A 19,736-nucleotide genomic window follows, 5' to 3' on the forward strand; every position below is an offset into this window, starting at 1 on the left:
CTTGGTGAGGCGATGTGAACATGTTAAAACAGATCCTTTGCAGTTCATCAACCATGGTGTATGTTTTTTTATCTCTCTGAGGCAGCCATTGGTTCAACACGTTCATTCATTCAACTTAACAAAGGCCACCCTTCTGCAGATTGAAGGATAGCTCTGCTCTGTGTTCTCTTTTTCAAAGTTCATTTATCGTGTAGACTTTTTCTAATCAATCTGAACCCAGGGATCCATAGCATGAAGTGCAGTAAAGGTAGACACAAGAGTCATTGCCGAGGTTTATGTAACTGGCAAGCTTCAAGGCTCTGTACCTTACTTTACAGCGAGTGGTGAAATGAAACCAGTGGTTTCTCTAAAGCAGGTTTTACAGTAAATACTTGCCATGCTTTCTACTAATGTGCAGTTCATGTGAATTTCATTACATGGGATAAAGCATACAAAGATATGTTCCTTTGAGTGTAAAAAGCTGAAGCTATCCAGCTACAATTTCCGTCCTTGATGTTAATTGTAATATTTAATGAAATGAGATTCAGTCTGAAATATATCTAGTGTCAGATTAGAGTGTAAATGATCTTATATTACGGAACCATCTTGAAATTAATAATACCTGCATGTAATATTAATAGAGTAATATTATACCTCACTGTTAAAGAGAGAAGTGTTTTACACAAAATATTTTTCCTGCAGTAGAAACTGTGAGAATAACTACGGGCACTAAATACAGATGTTTAAAAGCTTGCCTGAAAAATGAATACAAATAATTAATATTCAATTAAATATTCCTGTCTTTTTAAAAACTCCAAGTTTGGACGATGTTTTTTTTTTTTTTGCTTTGCTTACATTTCAAGTGGTAATTCTCCATCAGTGATTAACTCTTTAATGAATAGATTCTCCTGGAGTTCAGACGTTTTGGTGACTCAAAGCCTTCTCTGGATGACACTGCATTAGACAAAGACATCAGACAGAAATACAGATCAGTGCTGCACTATTAAAACTGCCCTCTTCATCTGTCTGTGTCCTCACAGTCCATAATGCTGCTCCTGCATAGCCAGCGGCGCTATGTCTTTGAGTACGACCAAACGGACCGCCTGGTTGCCGTAACGATGCCCAGCATGGTGAAACACACACTGCAGTCGCTTCTGTCCATCGGCTACTACAGGAACATTTACACCCCTCCTGACAGCCAGTCCTCCTTCATGCAGGACTACACCCTGGATGGGCGGCTGCTGAGGACTCAGTACTTGGGAACAGGGCGCAGTGCCATCTACAGGTACGACTCAGGTCACTGAAATATAGCTGATTGTTGGCTACAAAGTTAGGAAGATGTGGCCTTTGTAACACTAGAATTTTAGTTTTTTTTTTAGTTTTTTATGGAAGTTAAGAGGCATAATGCATATAGGAATCCTCAGCCATTTAAAAACCTAACACTGATTGGCTTGCTGAAGGTGCCATAATTAAAGGCTAATCTCAGAAATGTAATGGCCCTATTACTGCTCTAAGTCTAGTTACGTGCTACACACACACACCAAGCTGTCCTTACAAATTACTTTGATTGGACTAATGGCGAGACTGATTAAAGGTCAAATGTTTTATCATCATAGCATGTCAGACACCACAGATCTGATTTTGATGAAAGTTGGAGGACTGATGCGGGCAGCGTTCTGGCATTTAACAATTTTTTAATACTCAACGGCTCGCTGAGGACACTACAGTTTTATAAACGGCCCCATTTTCAAGATTTGAAAGGCCATAACTACCACAGCAGCTGGTCTGATTTGATGAAATGTTGAAGGATGATGTGACTTGTTTTTTTTGTTTTTTATGGGATCTTTGTATTATTCATGGGGTTTTATATTGAAGATCAATGTTATACTAAAAAATATCAATACTTTTAAACTACATTTCTTAAAATAATTCAGTATTTGTTCTCTAAATGTATTTCTTGTACTCCTTTTTTTAAAGGTATACGTCAGCGGCGCGGCTCTCTGAGGTGGTTTATGACTCCACCCTGGTGACCTTCACTTATGACGACGCCTCTGGCACTGTGAAGACCATTCATCTAACCCATAATGGCTTCATAAGCTCCATACGATACAGACAGACAGGTACACATACACAAGCACTTACACAGTGTGGCAAAGCCTGAACATTGAGATATTTAAAATGTGCAGGGAGTTGTCTTTAAATCAGTTGTTTAAAAGGAACTCTGTACTTAACATAATCTTATGTGCACAACTCAAATCATCCATACTTTTACAAGTACAATCATTCATCTTTGGTTACTTTTTGGGTGGTATCAAACTCAGTAGTCTTGCTTTTAGTCAGCCATTCACCTGAGAGTGAGGCAGCCGCATTGAGAAGTGTGAGTAATGACGAGCGTGTTCAAGCGAAGATACTGTGGTCTACCACAGCTGTATATATGAGACCACCCACTGGGCTCTCAGCTTTGCGATCTCTTTCCTACATCAGCAACCAGGCTGCCTTATCAAAGTAAACCAGCGATTGTCTGATGTGCTGGGTCTTGTGTGAATATGATACATTCAGGTTGCCTGATTGTAAGCGATAATTTGTCTGTGTGCATATATGCACTTATATCTGCATTGGGCAGAAAGTCATGAAGTTCTACCCGAGGGCATCTATTAAAGCTCTAATAGGAGGACAATTGTTTCACATATGACTCAGAAAATTAGTGAAAGAGACATTGCACATTGCAGTATTATCCAGTAATACAATGACCATCAATGGGCCCCTTTAGCTGTGGCTGTGATATGTTTGGAACGTTGTCATTATGAGACAGTTCACCAATTCCCCCAAGTTACAGATTCTTTCCAGGGTCGTTGAGAATGCTCTCATCTCTGCTGCTGGTTCACTTCACATGGCTTTGTGATTGGCTCGCAGTGATCAGGTGTCACTAATCTGCGAAGCTCAGCTGTGTGTGTGTGTGTGTGTGTGTGTGTGTGTGTGTGTGTGTGTGTGTGTGTGTGTGTGTGTTTATCGTTTTGCCCTCACTGTGAATAGACTCTCACCTTCCTTTAACTGATCTCATTTCAGCAGAACAAACGGAGACCTGGAGAGAGGAGAGATAGTGGTAATTGTCCCTTGAGAGGAGACAAGCAAGAGTAGGGATGAAAAAAAGGAAAGACAGAGATATAAAGAGGTAGGTGAGGGAGAATAGGAACAGAAAAGGAGAGGAAAAGATGACAGCTTGGGGAAGTGACAGCTAGAGAAGCGAGACGAACAGACTGTGAGTTCCCTAGGGCTGTAGAAAAGCCTCCACATCGCTCTCTGTGCTTCTGCCACTTTCCCATTAGCGCAGGTTTAGAATCAACATTCCCCTGAAAATAAAAATAGAAGATGTAATGCTGATCCAGCTCTCTGTAGTCTCCAAAGCCAGACACTAAGTCATTTTAACTGCAATCAGAGTCATCTCAAATAGCACCATAATGGTGTTTCATTAGCAGGCCTTTTCCCAAATTGAGGCTAGGCTGTAGTAGCTTGCAGCAGAGGTGATGAATAGTGTTGTTAAAGTTGATGTTCTGACATTAAGCAGCACATTGGCTCATCATGGCTATTGTCTTTAGATTTCATTATCTCTCCATATTAAAGGTCACCACTGGAAATGCCATCGAGATGTGGAGATAGTTAAGATTGAATGGATTGCACTACGTGTGTCTGTGTTAATGATGTTGAATTAGTCCTTGATTTGAATTAATTAAGAGGCCTTGCAAGGGTAGCATGATGGCCGACAGGGGGGGCTGTGTATGCAAATGCGTCTGTGGTATGTGTGTTGTTCATGCACATCCTAATGCAGGATCCTTAAACATCTGTGTATTGTTCTCTAATGAAGCCACTCTGATCCCTTCAAACAGGTCCCCTGACGAGTCGGCAGATCTTCCGCTTCAGCGAAGAAGGCTTGGTCAACGCCCGGTTCGACTACAGCTACAACAACTTCAGAGTGACGAGCATGCAGGCAGTCATCAATGAGACCCCTCTACCTATTGATCTGTACCGTTATGTCGATGTATCAGGGAGGGTTGAGCAGTTTGGCAAGTTCAGCGTTATTTTTTATGACCTCAACCAGGTAGGAAGAACTCTGTCATCCAAAATAGAGTAGGCAACATTATATGTGTAATTATTATAAATACATGTTGTACATATGATTACATTAAATATGGAGTTTAATGTAACAATTAAATAAGGGGTTTGTGCAGTGGTAAAAAAGTGTCTCATTTATATGAAATAGTGAACAACAGAATCTAACAAACAGGATTAGCATCTTCCCGCCTGTTAGTGGGTTTTTTGCCTCAAACTTTGTTTTGGTTCATTGTTGATGCACCCAACACTTTAGCTAATTTATGGACTGATAAAGTTAGCAACCGACTGGTTATCATAGCATTTAGCTTTAAGCAGCTAAATAGGCAAATACTTATCTCAGGAGAAAAATAATGCGCTAAAAACAATGTGAATATTGTACTTACATTTGACAAAAAGCACATGTGCAAATTGACACTCAAGTTACACTCAATGTCGGCTTGTTATGCAAACTGAGAGCTGTTTGTGAGATCACATCTGTAAATAGTAGCATGACTAACCCCTTTCATTTCCTGTTGTTTAGGTCATCACCACTCATCTGATGAAGCACACAAAGGTGTTTAACTCCTATGGCCAGGTGGTAGAGGTCCAGTATGAGATCCTTAAATCCATCGCCTACTGGATGACCATACAGTACGACTCGGCAGGGCGCACAACCACCTGTGACATCAGGGTGGGCGTCGACAGTAATGTTACACGCTACACATACGAGTACGATGCAGACAGCCAGCTGCAAAGTGCATCAGTTAATGAGCGCCCTCAGTGGCGCTACAGCTATGACCTCAACGGAAACATTAACCTGCTCAGCCATGGGACTAGTGCAAGGTTAGTATGTCACCTCCTCACTATCTTTTTTTAAGAGCAGATAGTGTTTGTACTTTCTCCAACACATTTCACTGAAGTGTTATCATCCTGCGTTAGCCATGCTCTGGGAATGGTAATGTCTTGGTCATCTTTAGACTTGTTTTATCTCAACAACTCTTGGGTGGAATGCATCTGAACTTTGTTCTGAAATACATGATCCCAAAGTGATTAATTCCCCTGACTTTTCTTCTTTTACTATAATGAGGTTACAATATGAGTGAAAGTTTTATTGGTATGCCATGAATGTGCACCATTCATTGATGACCCTATAAGAGTGAAGGTTTATCACTTAGCGCTCTCGCCCCTTTCTTGGCAAGGTGAAATAAAGACTTTCTTCAGTACTTTAGTTAAAGTGTCCCTGAGACTGAATCCTTCTTTGTGCTACCTGCTAATAGGTTAATGTTAGCATGCTAAGCTAGTGAACATGAGGAAAACAATGTACATGAAACAGTCTGTCTGTTAGTCTGGCACTGCTGTGCATGGGTACAGCTTTTCTTTCTGACTCCTATTTGTCTTGATAAATTGATATTAAACAAACTTTTGTAAGCTTGTGTGAAATATAACTGTTCATTTTCTGTATGGGTTTTATTTCTAGGTTGACGCCGCTGCGTTACGACCAGAGAGACCGCATCACACACCTTGGGGAGCTACAGTACAGCGTGGATGACGACGGCTTCCTCCGCCAGCGAGCCAACGATCTGTTTGACTACAACTCCAACGGCCTGCTGACCCGGGTCTTCAACAGGGTGACCGAGCGTACCGTGTGGTATCGCTACGACGGGCTGGGTCGGCGTGTCGCCACCAAGAGCAGCCAGGGCGAGCAGCTGCAGTTCTTTTACGCCGATCTGTCACATCCCACAAGGGTCAGCCACATGTACAACCACAGCAGCAATCTGATCACGTCACTGTACTACGACCTGCAGGGCCATCTCATCGCCATGGAGCTGAGCAGTGGGGAAGAGTACTATGTCGCCTGCGACAGCGTGGGCAGCCCAAGAGCTGTGTTCTCTAGCAAAGGGCGATTGGTCAAAGAGATCCTCTACACTCCGTATGGAGAGGTCTACCAGGACACCAACCCTGACTTCCAGCTTGTCATCGGCTTCCACGGAGGCCTGTACGATCCTCTCACACGGCTGGTCCACTTGGGCAGGCGGGATTACGACACGCTGGCCGGCCGATGGACCTCACCCAATCATGAACTATGGGGGGAGTTGAGCAAGGAGCCCAAGCCGTTTAACGTGTACGCCTTCAAAAACAACTGCCCGGTTGGCAGAGTGGAGGAAGTTACAAAGTTTACTACAGGTGAGCGTCACACAGCACACACGCTGATTCACTCTTAAACTCAACACTGAATCAGTTAGTAACTGAATTACGCAAGCTGCTTCAGGGGGGGAAAACATACGTGAATGGTGCCGCACATCTAACCACAGGTGAGCTGTGTGGCAGACAGAAGATGTGACAGACAGAATGTTCTGGCAACATAAAGGACAGCCAGTCCTCAGATCGTCTTGTTTTTTAACACAGACTGTTGTGTTTTGTTCCCTCTGTCTGTCAAGAACATACTGTTTCCCCGAGAGGCAAAATAGAAAGTCAGGCGTGGGAGAGAGATGGAACAGGAGAATGAATATAGGATGTTGGTGGGGGCGTATGTCCTTCTGGTTAATGAAACATTCATTTGGCCCGGCACGTTTCCCTGCAGCAGGATTGTTTATTACAGAATGAATCTGTTTGTCAGGGAAACACCAGCCGAGCCATCCCTGCCACGTATTATGCTCATATACTTTGTGATTTCCTGAACAAGATCTTGGTGTCCTGGCCTTATGACTTTTTGTTTGCTTCACAGTATACACAGTATATTCTAACTTTCTACCTCCGTGCAATTTTCTCTTCTGTATCTGTGTGTGTGTGTGTGTGTGTGTGTGTGTGTGTGTGTGTGTGTGTGTGTTCAGACATCGGTAGCTGGCTGCAGCTTTTTGGCTTCCAGCTTCATAATGTTGTCCCAGGCTTCCCAAAGCCTGATGTTGGCAGAATGGAACAAACATATGAACTGATGAAGACCCAGACAAAGACACAGAACTGGGACTCCAGCAAGGTGAGCTGCCCCCCCGACTGCAAACTACAAACTGCAGCCAACTGCATGAGTACTAGCTTTATTCAAGAGTCCTCCCTGTGTTAATGTGTGGTTATCCCTCTGTATGTATATAGTTATTTATTTCATGTTTATGTGTATAGGGACAAGTATGGAGCAAGTCAGTTGATGCCACACATGACAGTCATCATAGGTGAAGCTCATTTGTAATGCCTGCAGCTAGATGGGTCTTTAAAATGCTTCAAAGATACACAAAAACAAACAAGCACAACAATAAAAGACAGAACGCTAGGATAAAAACTATTGTACAAAAAAAGAAGAAAGAACAAGATCATATATGAGTACAAAACTTTAAGCTAAAGTTCAATAAATAAACATTCAATAATCCATTTGTTCACACATTTTTTAAATGTGTTTTTAACATAACAACAAATTGTAATAGTTTATGAATGTAATCTTCTTTTTTTTTTTTTTAAAACAGTGTCTTATTAGTTCTTTAAATGTTAATGAAACTGAAAAAACTGTGTCTTTGGATATTTGGTGAATAGTTTTTAAAGTCATCTCAGTCAAACATTAAGCCGGCTCCATTTATCTTGAATGTGAATGATTTTCATGGAGTTTAACATTTGGACAAAAATGGTATAACTACTGTACAGTATAGTATTATTAATGTAGCTATTACTGGGGCCAGAGGAATACAGAAAGATTTACAGTCGTTAGGCTGTAGAACATTTGTTTACAGGATCACAAGAGGTAGAAGCATCACCAAGCATTTCAGAAAAAGACCAGTTTGAAGGATAGGAAATGGAACCAGTCCAGTTCCCCACCACACCTGCCAACAGTGTACTTCAGATGTCAGATTAAGACTTTGTTCCTTGTATCAAAGGCTGAGCTGAGGTCTAGGAGAATTCAGACAGAGTGCAGTCCAGAGTCAGCTGCAAACAGAAGATCACTAGAAACCTCAACCAGAGCTTTCTCAGTGCTATGTTGGGGGTGTTCATCTGATTGTAAAATAATCAGATGAGTGGACACATTGTAGATGAGAATGGGAGCTTGGAGACATTGAAATAAAGGGATTAAGAGAGTTTCTTTAAAAGGGGGTAAACCATGGGCTGTTTAAGTAAGAGGGAAAACCTCATCAACAAGGAGCAGTTAATAATAGTTAAAATGTCTGAAACACACCTTTCAAACTCCATGTAGGAATGTAATCTAAAGGGCAGGTGGATGATTTATAGACACACCTGCTCTTATCCAGTAACCACAAGTCCAACACCTTAAAACAAAAACAAAAAGATTAACCTCCCAATTATTTAAATTGCACCTTTAATGTTTGCACTGCCTGTTATTTAATGTCTGTTTTTGATAACTCTGCACTATCTGCTTTTTTAAACATTGCTGTACATATATAAACAACACAACTTCAGAAGGTCAACACTTTTTATTTTTTATATTCAGGTCTAATTACAGATTTTTTCCTCAACTGTTTATAGGTTCTTGTTTAAATCACACATATATTTTTATCCCTGCATGGGTTATGTACATTTCTTATATAAGTCTATTATTAATTGCTCAGTTTAAGTTTGATTCATCTAGGGGTATTCTTTAAATCTTTTTTCGGGTTAATATATATGTATGGGAGGGGGGGGCGTCGGTTTTGTGGTTAATTTGTAACAAATGTTTCATGTCATGTACGTCTTTGTAACCTGCTACTGGATGCTTTGAATTTCCCTCGGGATCAATAAAGTATCTATCTATCTATCTATCTATGATGAGGTCAGTTTAACCTTGTGTTATATTTACTTAACTGCTTGTGTTTTCCTCCCAGGTGGTTTTGGGGATCCAGTGTGAGGTGCGGAGACAGCTGAGGAGTTTCATCTCTCTGGAGAGGTTACCTCTTGTCTCAGAACCTGTAGGCTCAACCTGTCACAGACCGGCACACCCTCCCCCCTTCGGATCCCGACCCTCCCTTCTGGGCCCCAGCATCCGCTTTGCCGTCTCCCATGGTCGTGTCAGCGCTGAGGTCATCGGCGTAGCTAGTGAAGATAGTCGCCGGGTGGCAGCCATTTTAAACAACGCCGTGCACCTGAGTGGGCTGAGCTTCACCGTGCACGGCTGCGACACCCATCACTTCCTCCAGTCGCGGCCCATCGAGGAAGACCTCGCTCTCGGGTTAGGAGTCGGGGGGCGTGTCCTAGAGAGTGGAGTGAACGTGAGTGTTTCTCAGATGAGCGCGCTGGTGAACGGCAGGACTCGACGATTCGCTGACATCACCCTTCAGCAGGGAGCGCTGTGCTTGTGCGTGCGCTACGGCGGCAGCGAGGAGGAGGAGAGGGCGCGGGTAAAGGAGGAGGCGAGGAAGAGAGCGGTGGAGGGGGCGTGGGAGAAGGAGAGGAAGAGGGTGGAATTAGGGGATGCGGGGAGCAGGGCGTGGAGTGAGGCGGAGAAGCAGCAGCTGCTGAGCGGAGGACTGGTTCAGGGTTACGACGGCTACTACTCCCTGCCTATAGAGCAGCAGCCCGAGCTGTCCGACTGCCCCTCCAACATCCACTTTATGACACTGAGCGAGGTGGGGGGCAGGTAACAGAGACACATGAGCAGCCCCCCACCCCACCAAAGACTGCCTGTTTCTACTCTACTCTGATTTGTTCTACTGTTTCTATACTGTATGAAAAAAAAAAGAAGACGACAACAGGAGAAGAACAAGAGGAGAGATTGGGGAAAAAAATATTTCCAAATGCCTTTAATTGTGACAAAATGATGGTATTTTATTATTATCGTCCAGTTTCTCCGATTTCTAACAGTGGCACAAGCAGTGTGGTTTGGCTGTGGCTTTGCTTTTTGTATACGACCGGCGCCGGGACTGACCGACTGACGCTCTCACCGACCGACTGACGGACTGACCGATGGACAGACTGTCATTTGCTGTTTCAACACTGTTAATCATTTTAGGCTCTCTGTTCACTGAACTGTAGGAATGAAGACTTTAGGATAGCCAGTGAATGATCCTCTTCATGACTCAAATCAAGAGCTCTGCGGTTGCCATTTGAGTTCCTACATGGTTTACCTCGGATATACTATCGTTTACATATTGTGTAAGAGAGGCCTTGTTGACTCTGACACTCCCCTTTAGAGAAGGAAAACCTCTCCTGGTATTCCGCCTCTGGTGTGCTCCAACAGTAGTTTGTATGAGTGTGTATATTAAAAATCAAGAATGTACATAGCCAGTGCTTTCACACTGAAAAAAGTGCTCAACTGGAAATTCTGTTGTTCATAAGTAAGTGTCAGTATTGTTAATCAATAGAAAAAAACAGTTACATTTTTGCAAAGAATTATACATGGCTATAGTAAATATTCTCGCTGAAAAATCTGACTTTATTGGGTTACAATGCTGATTAAAGTTATTATGTGTGAATTACCAGATTGCTCGATGAGATTTTATACACATTGTTGCTTGTTATTTCCCTCTGCGTCTGCTCTCTCTCGCTCTCTCGCTCTCTCTCTCTCTCTCTCTCTCTCTCTCTCTCTCTCTCTCTCTCGCTTTCTCTCACGTCCTCACTGTCTCTGCGCCTTCTCTCCACACATTTGTTGTGCTCTCTTTGTTCTTGTTTCTGAGAGTTTGTAACTTTCAAATCTGTACTGTCATTATCACCCATCATTATGGCTCAAACTGAGATATGCATGAGGAACCTGCGTCTGTCGGAAGAGAAGAAGAAGAAGAAGAAGAAGAAGAAGAAGAAGGAAGAGAGAGGGGAAAAAAAAGCTCAGAAGAAAGGAAAAAGAAATGTGACAGCTGAGGCTCAGCGAGTGGGTGGTGAGTGCAGAAGGGGCAGGACCTGGAGTTGGCTGTGCTGTTCTCTACAGCTTGTCTCCTCTCATTAGGAAATGCCAATCAGACTACATGTGAACCACTTCCAAGCCTCCTTCCTCCTCCCCCAAAAGAAAGTTTAAAAAGAAAGCAAAGAAGTTTGTTTGTTTTTCTTTTTTTTTTAATCTAGCTACCACTAATCCACCTCCCCGTCCGTCTGCCTATCCCCAACTTGCCTCCCTCCCGTCGTCACTCCACCATCTGCCCACCATTAATTGTTTGTGTTTCTCTCCTGGGCTGTGGATGACAGAGCCGCACAATGCATATGTTCTGACTGCCAGCAGGTGATATACGTTCCCGACGAACACTTTGCTGATCGGCCGCGATGCACCTTCCCTTCAAAACCATATGCTGCGTGAGATACTGTCCAACCTCATCTCTGTGCTGAGGAGATGGAGGGTCTGGTTGCTAGGAGACCGCTGCACTGAAGAATTGTCTGGGCTGAATAGATGCTTTGCTCCGTCTTCCCTCTTCCATCTCTTTCTTTTTCCCTCACTTCCTCTCTTTTTTTTCATGAAGAGCCAGTAATGTCAATCAGATGAATGACAGACACCCCCCCCCCCCCCCATCTCTCCAGCAGTGTGCATTCTCTCCATGGAAATCAGAGCTGCAATATGTCAAATTGAATTTTTGTTCCACATTATGTGTCAGATGGAGGCTCAAGTGTGTATGGCGGTGTATGGGTGACCTCATTTAAAAGAGTTTATTTCAACCAATGTCATTTATTTTCTTTGCCATTCACATAACTAAATTGCATTAAGAAAACAGAGCACAATATTTGCTGTCATCTTACGAATGCAGTAATGGATATTAATGTTTCAGCAGTTGAATATTTTACAATACAGCTCTGCAAGTTATGAGGCACTTTCTCGTCCTCGTATGAAGGGAAAAAAATTGTTACTGGAAGGAGATCTGAGGCACCGCTAGATCTTAAATGTCTTAGATTTAACAAACAGGAGCTGCTTAATTGGAAAGAAATGACATTTATATCACACACTGCGTGAAAAATGCAACAGCAGGCACCACGCAAAAACCGGCACTTTGTGTATAATTAGGTCAATGGAGAGCTCTGGGTTTGCCCCTAACCGACAGCCTGCCGCACCTCCTTCTTGTTCCTGTTTTTCTGTCCCTCGGCAGCATGCTGCAGCCGCTGCTGGAGGCAAGAATCAGGGCTGCTGTGTGTCGGTGACAGGCTATTACTGGGCGTCTGTGCCTCTGTGTGTGTTTGTGCCCGTCTCTGAGCGGTGACGGGGTAGAGCAGAGGCATGGCAATTCCTTGTCCGGGCTTCTGGAAAGTTGAAATCAAGTTCTTGATTTGCCGGAAATATCGCTTCTGCACGCCAGGAGTGGTCTGAAACACAAGAAAGACGAAAATAAAGGCAGAGAATTCAGCTTTTTCCATTTCCATCTCCACATCAAACCCCATGGGGAAATGAAAAGGACAGGACAGGACAGGAGTGGCTGGAAATAAGCTCACACACATTCACCTGATAACAGATATCAGATACGCTGAAGGCAGAAACTCACAGTACAAAGGGACTGAGAATCATGTCAATTATATTTGTGTATCGAGTCTACTGATCCACACTGAGCTCATGTTCAAGAAAATAACACAACCATAAATACAATGACGCAAAAGAAAGTGGATCTATAATTTCTGTAAATCTACTCTGGAGGAGCAGAAAAGAGACTCGAGGGGGATTTAGAAGCTGAAATAGAAGAACTCTTGTTGCGGTGGTTTCTGAAAGCATCAGCTCCCCAGGGCTCTTTAATTATTACGAGACAACCAAAAGCATTTCTTTTAGGATATATATGTGTAATCTCAGATGCTTAGTGTCCCACAATCGCTTCTTTGAGTGTCAGAAACCAACATTTTCTACAAAGTTATCTGAGGTTCAATTGGAAATATCACAAGTGACTTCACCTTTATTGAACATCAACTGTTTCAATGATCTTCTGGAGTTTTGCATTTTTTGTTTAATATTTAATCAATTTCCTACTTTGCTCACAGCAATCAGTTTAACATTTAATATCTCTCGACCAGAACATGAAATATTTCGAAGTACTGTAATTTTGTCAAGTAAGGGCTTTTTAAAAAAGAAAAAAAGAAAAAGCATTGTTTGTTTCCACCCTGTGCAATCAATCATGCAGGAAGGAGCCGTGGTAAAGCTTGTTCCTTGAATGCAGTTTGAAATCATTTAATCAAACGGAGGGAGAACTTTCCACAGCAAAGCACTTTGGTTGTTTCTGTCTCCGGCCACAAGTGTTACCTCTGTTCCCTGGAATATTTCATTAAAGTGATTGATTCTGCACATGAATAATGTAAACTGTTATTGAGCCTGTAGTGGAATGCGTGTAATTCAAGGCTTTTTTCCCCCTCCTATCTGTTGGCTTGATGCTGTCAGTAAAATGAGCGAGGCTGAAATGTAGTTACAACAGCATCTTGCTTTAGTTGTCATGCAGAAAGAGACATCGCCTTCAGATGTTTCTATACATCCACACATCTCAGAGTGTTTGCCAACCCGCAGTGCTCAATTACATATCCCATCAGAAAAGCTGTCAAATGCAATTCTGCATTTCACTTCTCTGGAGTGAATTGCTGAGGCGTCCTGAATTTAAGGCGGGATTAGGGAGAATCACTGGCTTTTATTGGTAAACAAAAAGAAATGCACCCCCTTTCTTTCCTGCAAAAAACCCCACAATGTTTTTGACTCAAATTCATGGCATCCTAATAAGGCCGGCACCTACAACCCTTAGATCTAATAAATACCAAACAGAGGTAGAGTCTGCTGGTTCTGTTAGGTTTCAGGTTGGGAAAAAAGTCAGCAGAGTAAGAGCAAGAAAAACAAGATAAAACGTGTCACCTCTGCGGCCCATGTCCCTGCATCATCCTTGTGAAGTCTGTATGTGTAGACGAACCCGTGGCACCTGCACACACACACATTTTGACCCTGGGTTCATTTTTCAGTTTAATGAAATAAGTATTTGCCTCTGCCGTCGCCGTTATTGCTCCTTTGGGACTCACATTTCACACTAAATAATAGGCCGCCACATTTCTTAGGTTTCAGTTAACACGCGGTTTGTTTATGCCTTTGTGCTTTTATTTTCTTAAATGGGAGGAGATCAATAATCTCTGTAATAGCAGAAAATAAGGTTATGTGTTGATGTGATTATAGAGGTCTCTGTAATGGCCCTATGAGGCAGGAGGAGGCCAGAGATGAATTGCACAATGTGTGTTTATACTCACAGCACACACAGGCAGTAGACGCCAGGCACAGAGTCACTGTTACGGACTAGGTAGCACCCATCCCGCCCGTCCTTGGCCAGCCGACGCTCTCCTTCTTCTTTACCAATGGGTCCATGGTAGACATTGAGTTTTTCCATCACAGTTTCTATACAGATCCTCTTTTTGTTCTGCTCCCGTCTTCCAGCTGTTCTGTTCCCTCTCGCCCTCTCTCTCTTTACCTTGACTTCAACTTTGTACTGCAGGCAGCCTTCTGCTCTTCACTGTGTATGCTCTACACTGGGAACACGGGTGAGCTAGCTGTCCTGCCTACTCTGATATCCGCCTCTCGCTGTTTCAGAAGTTTCTCAGGCAGTCTGAGCTTTGGCAAGCCAGTGTTCTGATTTTCCACTTTCTACACCCAGACTGATAGCAGCTCTTTCTCAACGTTACACCTTTATGGCTTGCTGCTCAGTCTTCCTCTTGCTCTAAAAGACAAACATGTGTAAAAAAACACACACACACACACACACACTCAAAATGTGGGTTTGGGTATCTCACAGGAAATGCTTGTATTTTTTCGACAGGAAATAACTTCAAAGTTTCAAACTGAATGTTTTTCACAACAATAGACAGCACAAGAGAGGAAATTAATGAAAAAAATAGCAATATCAGTGTTTTCACATGGGTAAACATATATTGAGTTCCTGTGAAGACTTTCCACTGAAATCATCAGGAGGCCTCACTTTGTTTTCTTATTAACAGAAGTTTGCTTACGCTGTCCGTTTCGACCACAGTTTCCATGTAGCCTTATACCAGGTTTGTTTAGCAAAAAAATCAGCAGTGGAAGGAATATTCCGATTATTTACCCGCAGTAAATATGAATGTATACTACCCCATGGCAAGCAACAGTGCTCTGTACAAATCCTGCTTCAAAGAAGATACAGGAGATGTAGCAGCAAAATATTGAGAAGTATTTTTAAGAACTACTGCATTGATTCTGCTGAATAATGTCTCCTTTGAGTGACGTGTGATTATATCTGACATCCTGACAGAGTTCATACAGATGCACTGATGTGTGAGCAGCAGCTTAGTTTTACCTTTTGTATTCACCGCTGCTTTAGCTTTTCTCTTATTTGCTTTTTGTCTGAAATATTGAATTGTTTTACAGCGTTGGTCCTCAGTCAGGTATTGAAATTAAAAATGTAAGAAGATTTAGTAGAACTGCAAATAACCCTACCCAGGCTCTCTTTAATTATTGCTCATAAACCAAAAAAAAAAATCTGGAGCAAAAAAGGGACATTTTTAACAATACACTGTATTTTATATCCTTCAGACATCTTTTAATGTACAATCTTTATTTTGAAATATAGCAACTCAACAAACTCAGGTATAAAGCGTTTTGATAAATCACTTTACACAGCTGGTAAAAGTTCATAAATATCAATAATGCTTTTTATTTCTATGCTGGATGTGAAATGACACACACACACACACAAACACACAAACACACACACTCTGACTAATGTGACCTATCAGATGGTAAAATCTAAAGATAAAGAAATTGTCTTGAAGGCAAAAAGTTGGTCAGCCGCCCTGTAAGTGTTCTTTCTACTCTTTACTTTTTTATACCTTCTTTTCTCTTTTCATCCCCTCACTGTGTAACACATGTTCTTATTCACACGTCACTGCTTTGACTTTTATTAAACGTGTGTCAAGGACAGTCACACCTGCTTGGTAGAACAGTGAGGAATCAGCTAATGAAGCTGTGTGTGTGTGTGTGTGTGTGTGTGTGTGTGTGTGTGTGTGTGTGTGTGTGTGTGTGTGTGTGTGTGTGTGTGTGTGTGTGTGTGTGGTGAACATACTGACAAGCTGCAACAAACTCATCTTGCAATCTGTCCTGTCAGTCTCTAAGTTCTGTTCTGTGTCAAATTAAGGATGTGGTGATTAAAATAGTAAACGTGTGCAGCAGTGACATGCCAGTCAAAGTATTTATGAAGTTGATAGCACAGCTTCTGTTGCTTTAAGCTCATTAGTCACGTTGGGACTCAGGATGTATCTCATCTTGGTTCATCCGCTAGTCTGGAGCCTACATGAAGGCTTCATGGAGTCCTTCAGAGAGCCATGCGCTGCACACTCTGACATCTTATTGTTCAGTGTATCCTTTGAGCCGGTAGCTCTCTTTATTTAATGCAGCATTTGTTGAGAATGTTGTGTTTTTATACATTCAGAACTGTAGCCTGTGAGTCATCAGTCTGTGTCAGAGCAATGTTTCCCCCGGCTCAGAAAGATCATGAGCGCTGGGACTCTGGGGCCCTGTCTGGAAAAGCAGCCGGTGGCATCTTACTCACTTGCTCCCACAGCACTTTAGCGCCATCCAGTGGAGAATGTTTGAAAGATTAATGAGGCTTGATCTACTGCAAGCAGCTTCAAGTGGACTGGGTGACTTTTCATGGAGTTGGCTTTCCTTTAGTTTGGCATACTAATCTTTAAAAACTTAAGATTAAAAAAAACGTTAAATAAATCAATCAAAACAATTTCATCATTTAAGCATGAACAAAATGCCTTCTTATGTAAAATACTCCCGAGGTCTCTACCAGAGCAAAGCAAAGTTACACCATATAGGCCATACTTCTTCATGTCTGAGCTTCGGGGAGAGGCAGTCCAGGGTCAGAATGCAGTGGATCTATACTGTCCCAGATATATCATTGATTAGCTAGCAGCTCCCTCAACAAACAACTGGCTGGACTGGAATGCATCATATGGACATTAGTATGAGATTATGATATCTGCCCTTGATATGTACAGAATCCATGAAAGGGATTCTGGGAAGGACTGCAGCTGAATGTCCATCTGTGTGTAGGACAGTAAACCATCTCATTCCCACATGGGGGGAAGCGCTCAGTCACAGCTGTTGGATGGTAAGAGAACAGAAAGTAAGGGAAATAGTTATGTCACTTATGGACTAAAACCAAAAAATCACCCATTTTTGTAAAATAACAGCAGAAGTTATTTTGAGGATCATATCAAATGAAAAAAGTGGATTTTGTTTTAGGCAAAAAACTTTATTTGTTATTTAAAGAGATACACTAATATTCATTTTTCTTAACTGCCTTTACATAATAATACCATACAAAATAAACAAGTATACGCATAATGTTTTTGGTCCAAGAAAGAACAGAACATTAGAAATAATCATCCTTATACATTTATATCCCATTCATCTGCCGGCCTGGCCATATAGCAAAAAAAGCAGTGGAGCTATATGAACTCTAAGGATATTATTCTTTTCTTTCTCACTTTTCTTACCATTTAAAAAAAATATCAAACCTTTGAATTGTACATTGTCAGAGGTACATCATAGCTAAAACAGAGCGCGACAGAAAACCTTTAAATAAGCGCTAGCTGGTAAGATAGTCACAAAGACAACAAAAGGATCTTCTCTTTTATACCTTTTCTCTGCATTTGGTAAATCATTTTTGATCATCCAAAACTTTGTACATCGTCCCCAAAGCCAACAACTTCAATGTCAAAACAAGAAAAGAAGAGTTGCTTACTAGTGTAGCTGTAATGTGAGAACCTGGAGTCCATGAAGGTTTGAAAGCATTTTCCTGCAACCTACAATAACTGAATTTTTGTTTTTCAAATCTGGACAAAGAAAAGACTAAGCGCATCCTGAGGGAAATATCTGGCTTTGTAGCTGCTTAATGCTCCACTGTGTTTATAAGCTAGTCACTATGCCTGTCTTTTGTTTGGTGTAGAGCTGGTACTGTAAAGATGGTGTTTTGTATAGCTTCTTCACTGACAACAGCTGCTTGATGTAGTTTTTAAAGCATTCAATTCATTATTTAAATGTCTGTTACACAGCTTGGCATCAAAGTCTCAAGACTGACATTTTTATACATTTTGTTCCGTCTTTAAACTGCAGCATCTCACTCTGCTGGGATTTGACTGAGTCAGTTATAGTAACAGTGGCGTCTCTCACATCCATGCTAATTGGAGTTCAGCAGCCACTTGACATCGCCGCTGCTCCTCGGGGTGTGAAGCCCGTAAATGAGAAGGGAAAGACTCCAATCAGGGCTTTACTAAGCAGGACCTGAGTGTTCCACAATCGCCAGGTCTTTCAGATCACTGAGTTTTCTGGAGAAGGAGCTCAGCCTGGTGCTAAAAGAGCCTCTCTTCTGGCTCTGATTCTCCCCGCGGGTCTTCAAACAAGCACAGAGGCCCTTGCAGAGCCTTCCCAAATGTCCCCGGAAATGCTTTCCAATAAAGCAGTAGAGCACAGGGTTGATGGCCGAGTTAGAGAAGCCCAAAGAGAGGGTGAGGGGGGTTAAGTTTTTGAGGGACCAGTTGACCCAGCAGCTGTCCACCCAGCCTTCAATCTGCAGTATGTGCAAGAAAGTCATACAGTGGAAGGGAAACCAGCTGAGGAAGAAAGCCAGGACCACAGCAGCCACCATCCACAGCACCCGCTCGAGGCCCCTTCCCTCCCGAGGTTGGCCTCCGCTGGAGCCGTGGCTCACACAGGGGGTTGGAGATCTCTCTGCTTTACTGCAGCTCTCTTGGGATTTAAATGAGGGCACATTTGATAGATTCTGCATTCTTCCCAGCCCTGTATCAGCCAACAGAAGTCTACCAATTCTGCAGTAGCAACAAGAGATGATGAGTAGAGGGAGGAGGAAGGCCAGAACAATCTTCAGACATACCAGGGTTGTATTCAAGGTGTCATTAGGATAATTCATCACACAGGCGATCACATTCCTGTCCTTAAGGTGATAAAGCTCCCTCAGACACAAGTTGGGGACCGAGCAAGCAAATGCCAACACCCACACGAGGATGCACGTGAGGCGGGCACGTTTGGGGTCTCGTGCACTCTGGGAACAGAGCGGGTGCACAATGGCCAGGTAGCGGTCCACACTCATGCTCGTGATGAAGAAGATCGACGCATACAGGTTGAAATTGAGGAGACCTCCACAGACTTTACATGCTAACAAGCCAAAGGTCCAATTGTAGCCTTGGGCGTAGTAGACGGCCCACAGCGGGAGTGACAACAGGAACAGCAGGTCAGACACACAAAGGTTGAGCATGAAAGTGTTTGCCACAGTTCTCCTTGAGGTATTGGTGTGGGCTAGGACGCACACTGCCAGGGCGTTGGCTACAATTCCCAGCACACAGATTACACTAAAAATGACGGGGATGACTGTGGTTATGGGCACATTGGGCCAGTCTGTGCAGGGCGGAGTAGAATTGGCTACAGAGGTGTTGACATCGTTCTTTGTTGTTGAATAAGGCGATGAGGTGGAGTTGAAATGAGAGAGTTCATTTGGGATCGCCATTATGAAAATGGATGTACAGTTGCGTCACAAAACTCGACTTTCTTCCTTTCAGTTATCCAAGGTCAGCTGGAAATAAAACAAAAGAGAAGAGCATTTCAAACTCAGCTGCCTTTTATGGACAAGAGTTCCTACATATCTACCCTGAGTTAGCTTCAGTATTTTTTTAAGTTGTCATACTTGATAAGTAATCACAGCAAAAAAATACACAACACCATTCTTGAAGTCTGGCAGTAATGAAATGCATGTGAGAGGGGGGGTGTAATAATCTGGCAT

General features: G+C 42.6%; 3 protein-coding genes across 5 annotated transcripts in view; 1 reads left to right on the forward strand and 2 right to left on the reverse strand.

Moving 5' to 3' along the window:
- The window catches only part of tenm1 (teneurin transmembrane protein 1), a 168,557-nt gene extending 158,103 nt beyond the window's left edge, over positions 1-10,454 (forward strand). For all 3 annotated transcript variants that reach the window (XM_065958726.1, XM_020629724.2, XM_065958727.1), the window contains exons 32-38: positions 1,020-1,264; positions 1,957-2,099; positions 3,864-4,075; positions 4,610-4,911; positions 5,546-6,252; positions 6,900-7,042; positions 8,865-10,454. In XM_065958726.1, coding sequence (XP_065814798.1) covers positions 1,020-1,264; positions 1,957-2,099; positions 3,864-4,075; positions 4,610-4,911; positions 5,546-6,252; positions 6,900-7,042; positions 8,865-9,620 — 2,508 coding nt within the window. In that variant the 3' untranslated portion in view covers positions 9,621-10,454. The remainder of the gene's footprint in view (positions 1-1,019; positions 1,265-1,956; positions 2,100-3,863; positions 4,076-4,609; positions 4,912-5,545; positions 6,253-6,899; positions 7,043-8,864) is intronic.
- A 1,152-nt stretch (positions 10,455-11,606) lies between these two features.
- On the reverse strand, positions 11,607-14,662 carry LOC109981083 (SH2 domain-containing protein 1A). Its single transcript, XM_020629725.3, has 3 exons — positions 14,152-14,662; positions 13,769-13,832; positions 11,607-12,255 (listed from the first exon to the last, which is right to left on the reverse strand). The coding sequence occupies exons 1-3, from the start codon at positions 14,286-14,288 to the stop codon at positions 11,986-11,988; spliced, it is 471 nt and encodes a 156-aa protein (XP_020485381.1). The 5' UTR covers positions 14,289-14,662; the 3' UTR covers positions 11,607-11,985.
- A 2,509-nt stretch (positions 14,663-17,171) lies between these two features.
- The window catches only part of agtr2 (angiotensin II receptor, type 2), a 4,477-nt gene continuing 1,912 nt past the window's right edge, over positions 17,172-19,736 (reverse strand). Inside the window, exon 2 of the mRNA XM_020629750.3 lies at positions 17,172-19,529. Within this exon, the coding sequence (XP_020485406.1) occupies positions 18,213-19,463 (1,251 nt within the window). The 5' untranslated portion in view covers positions 19,464-19,529 and the 3' untranslated portion in view covers positions 17,172-18,212. The remainder of the gene's footprint in view (positions 19,530-19,736) is intronic.

The sequence above is a fragment of the Labrus bergylta genome, chromosome 9 (assembly GCF_963930695.1).
Source record: "Labrus bergylta chromosome 9, fLabBer1.1, whole genome shotgun sequence".
Lineage (NCBI taxonomy): Eukaryota > Metazoa > Chordata > Actinopteri > Labriformes > Labridae > Labrus > Labrus bergylta.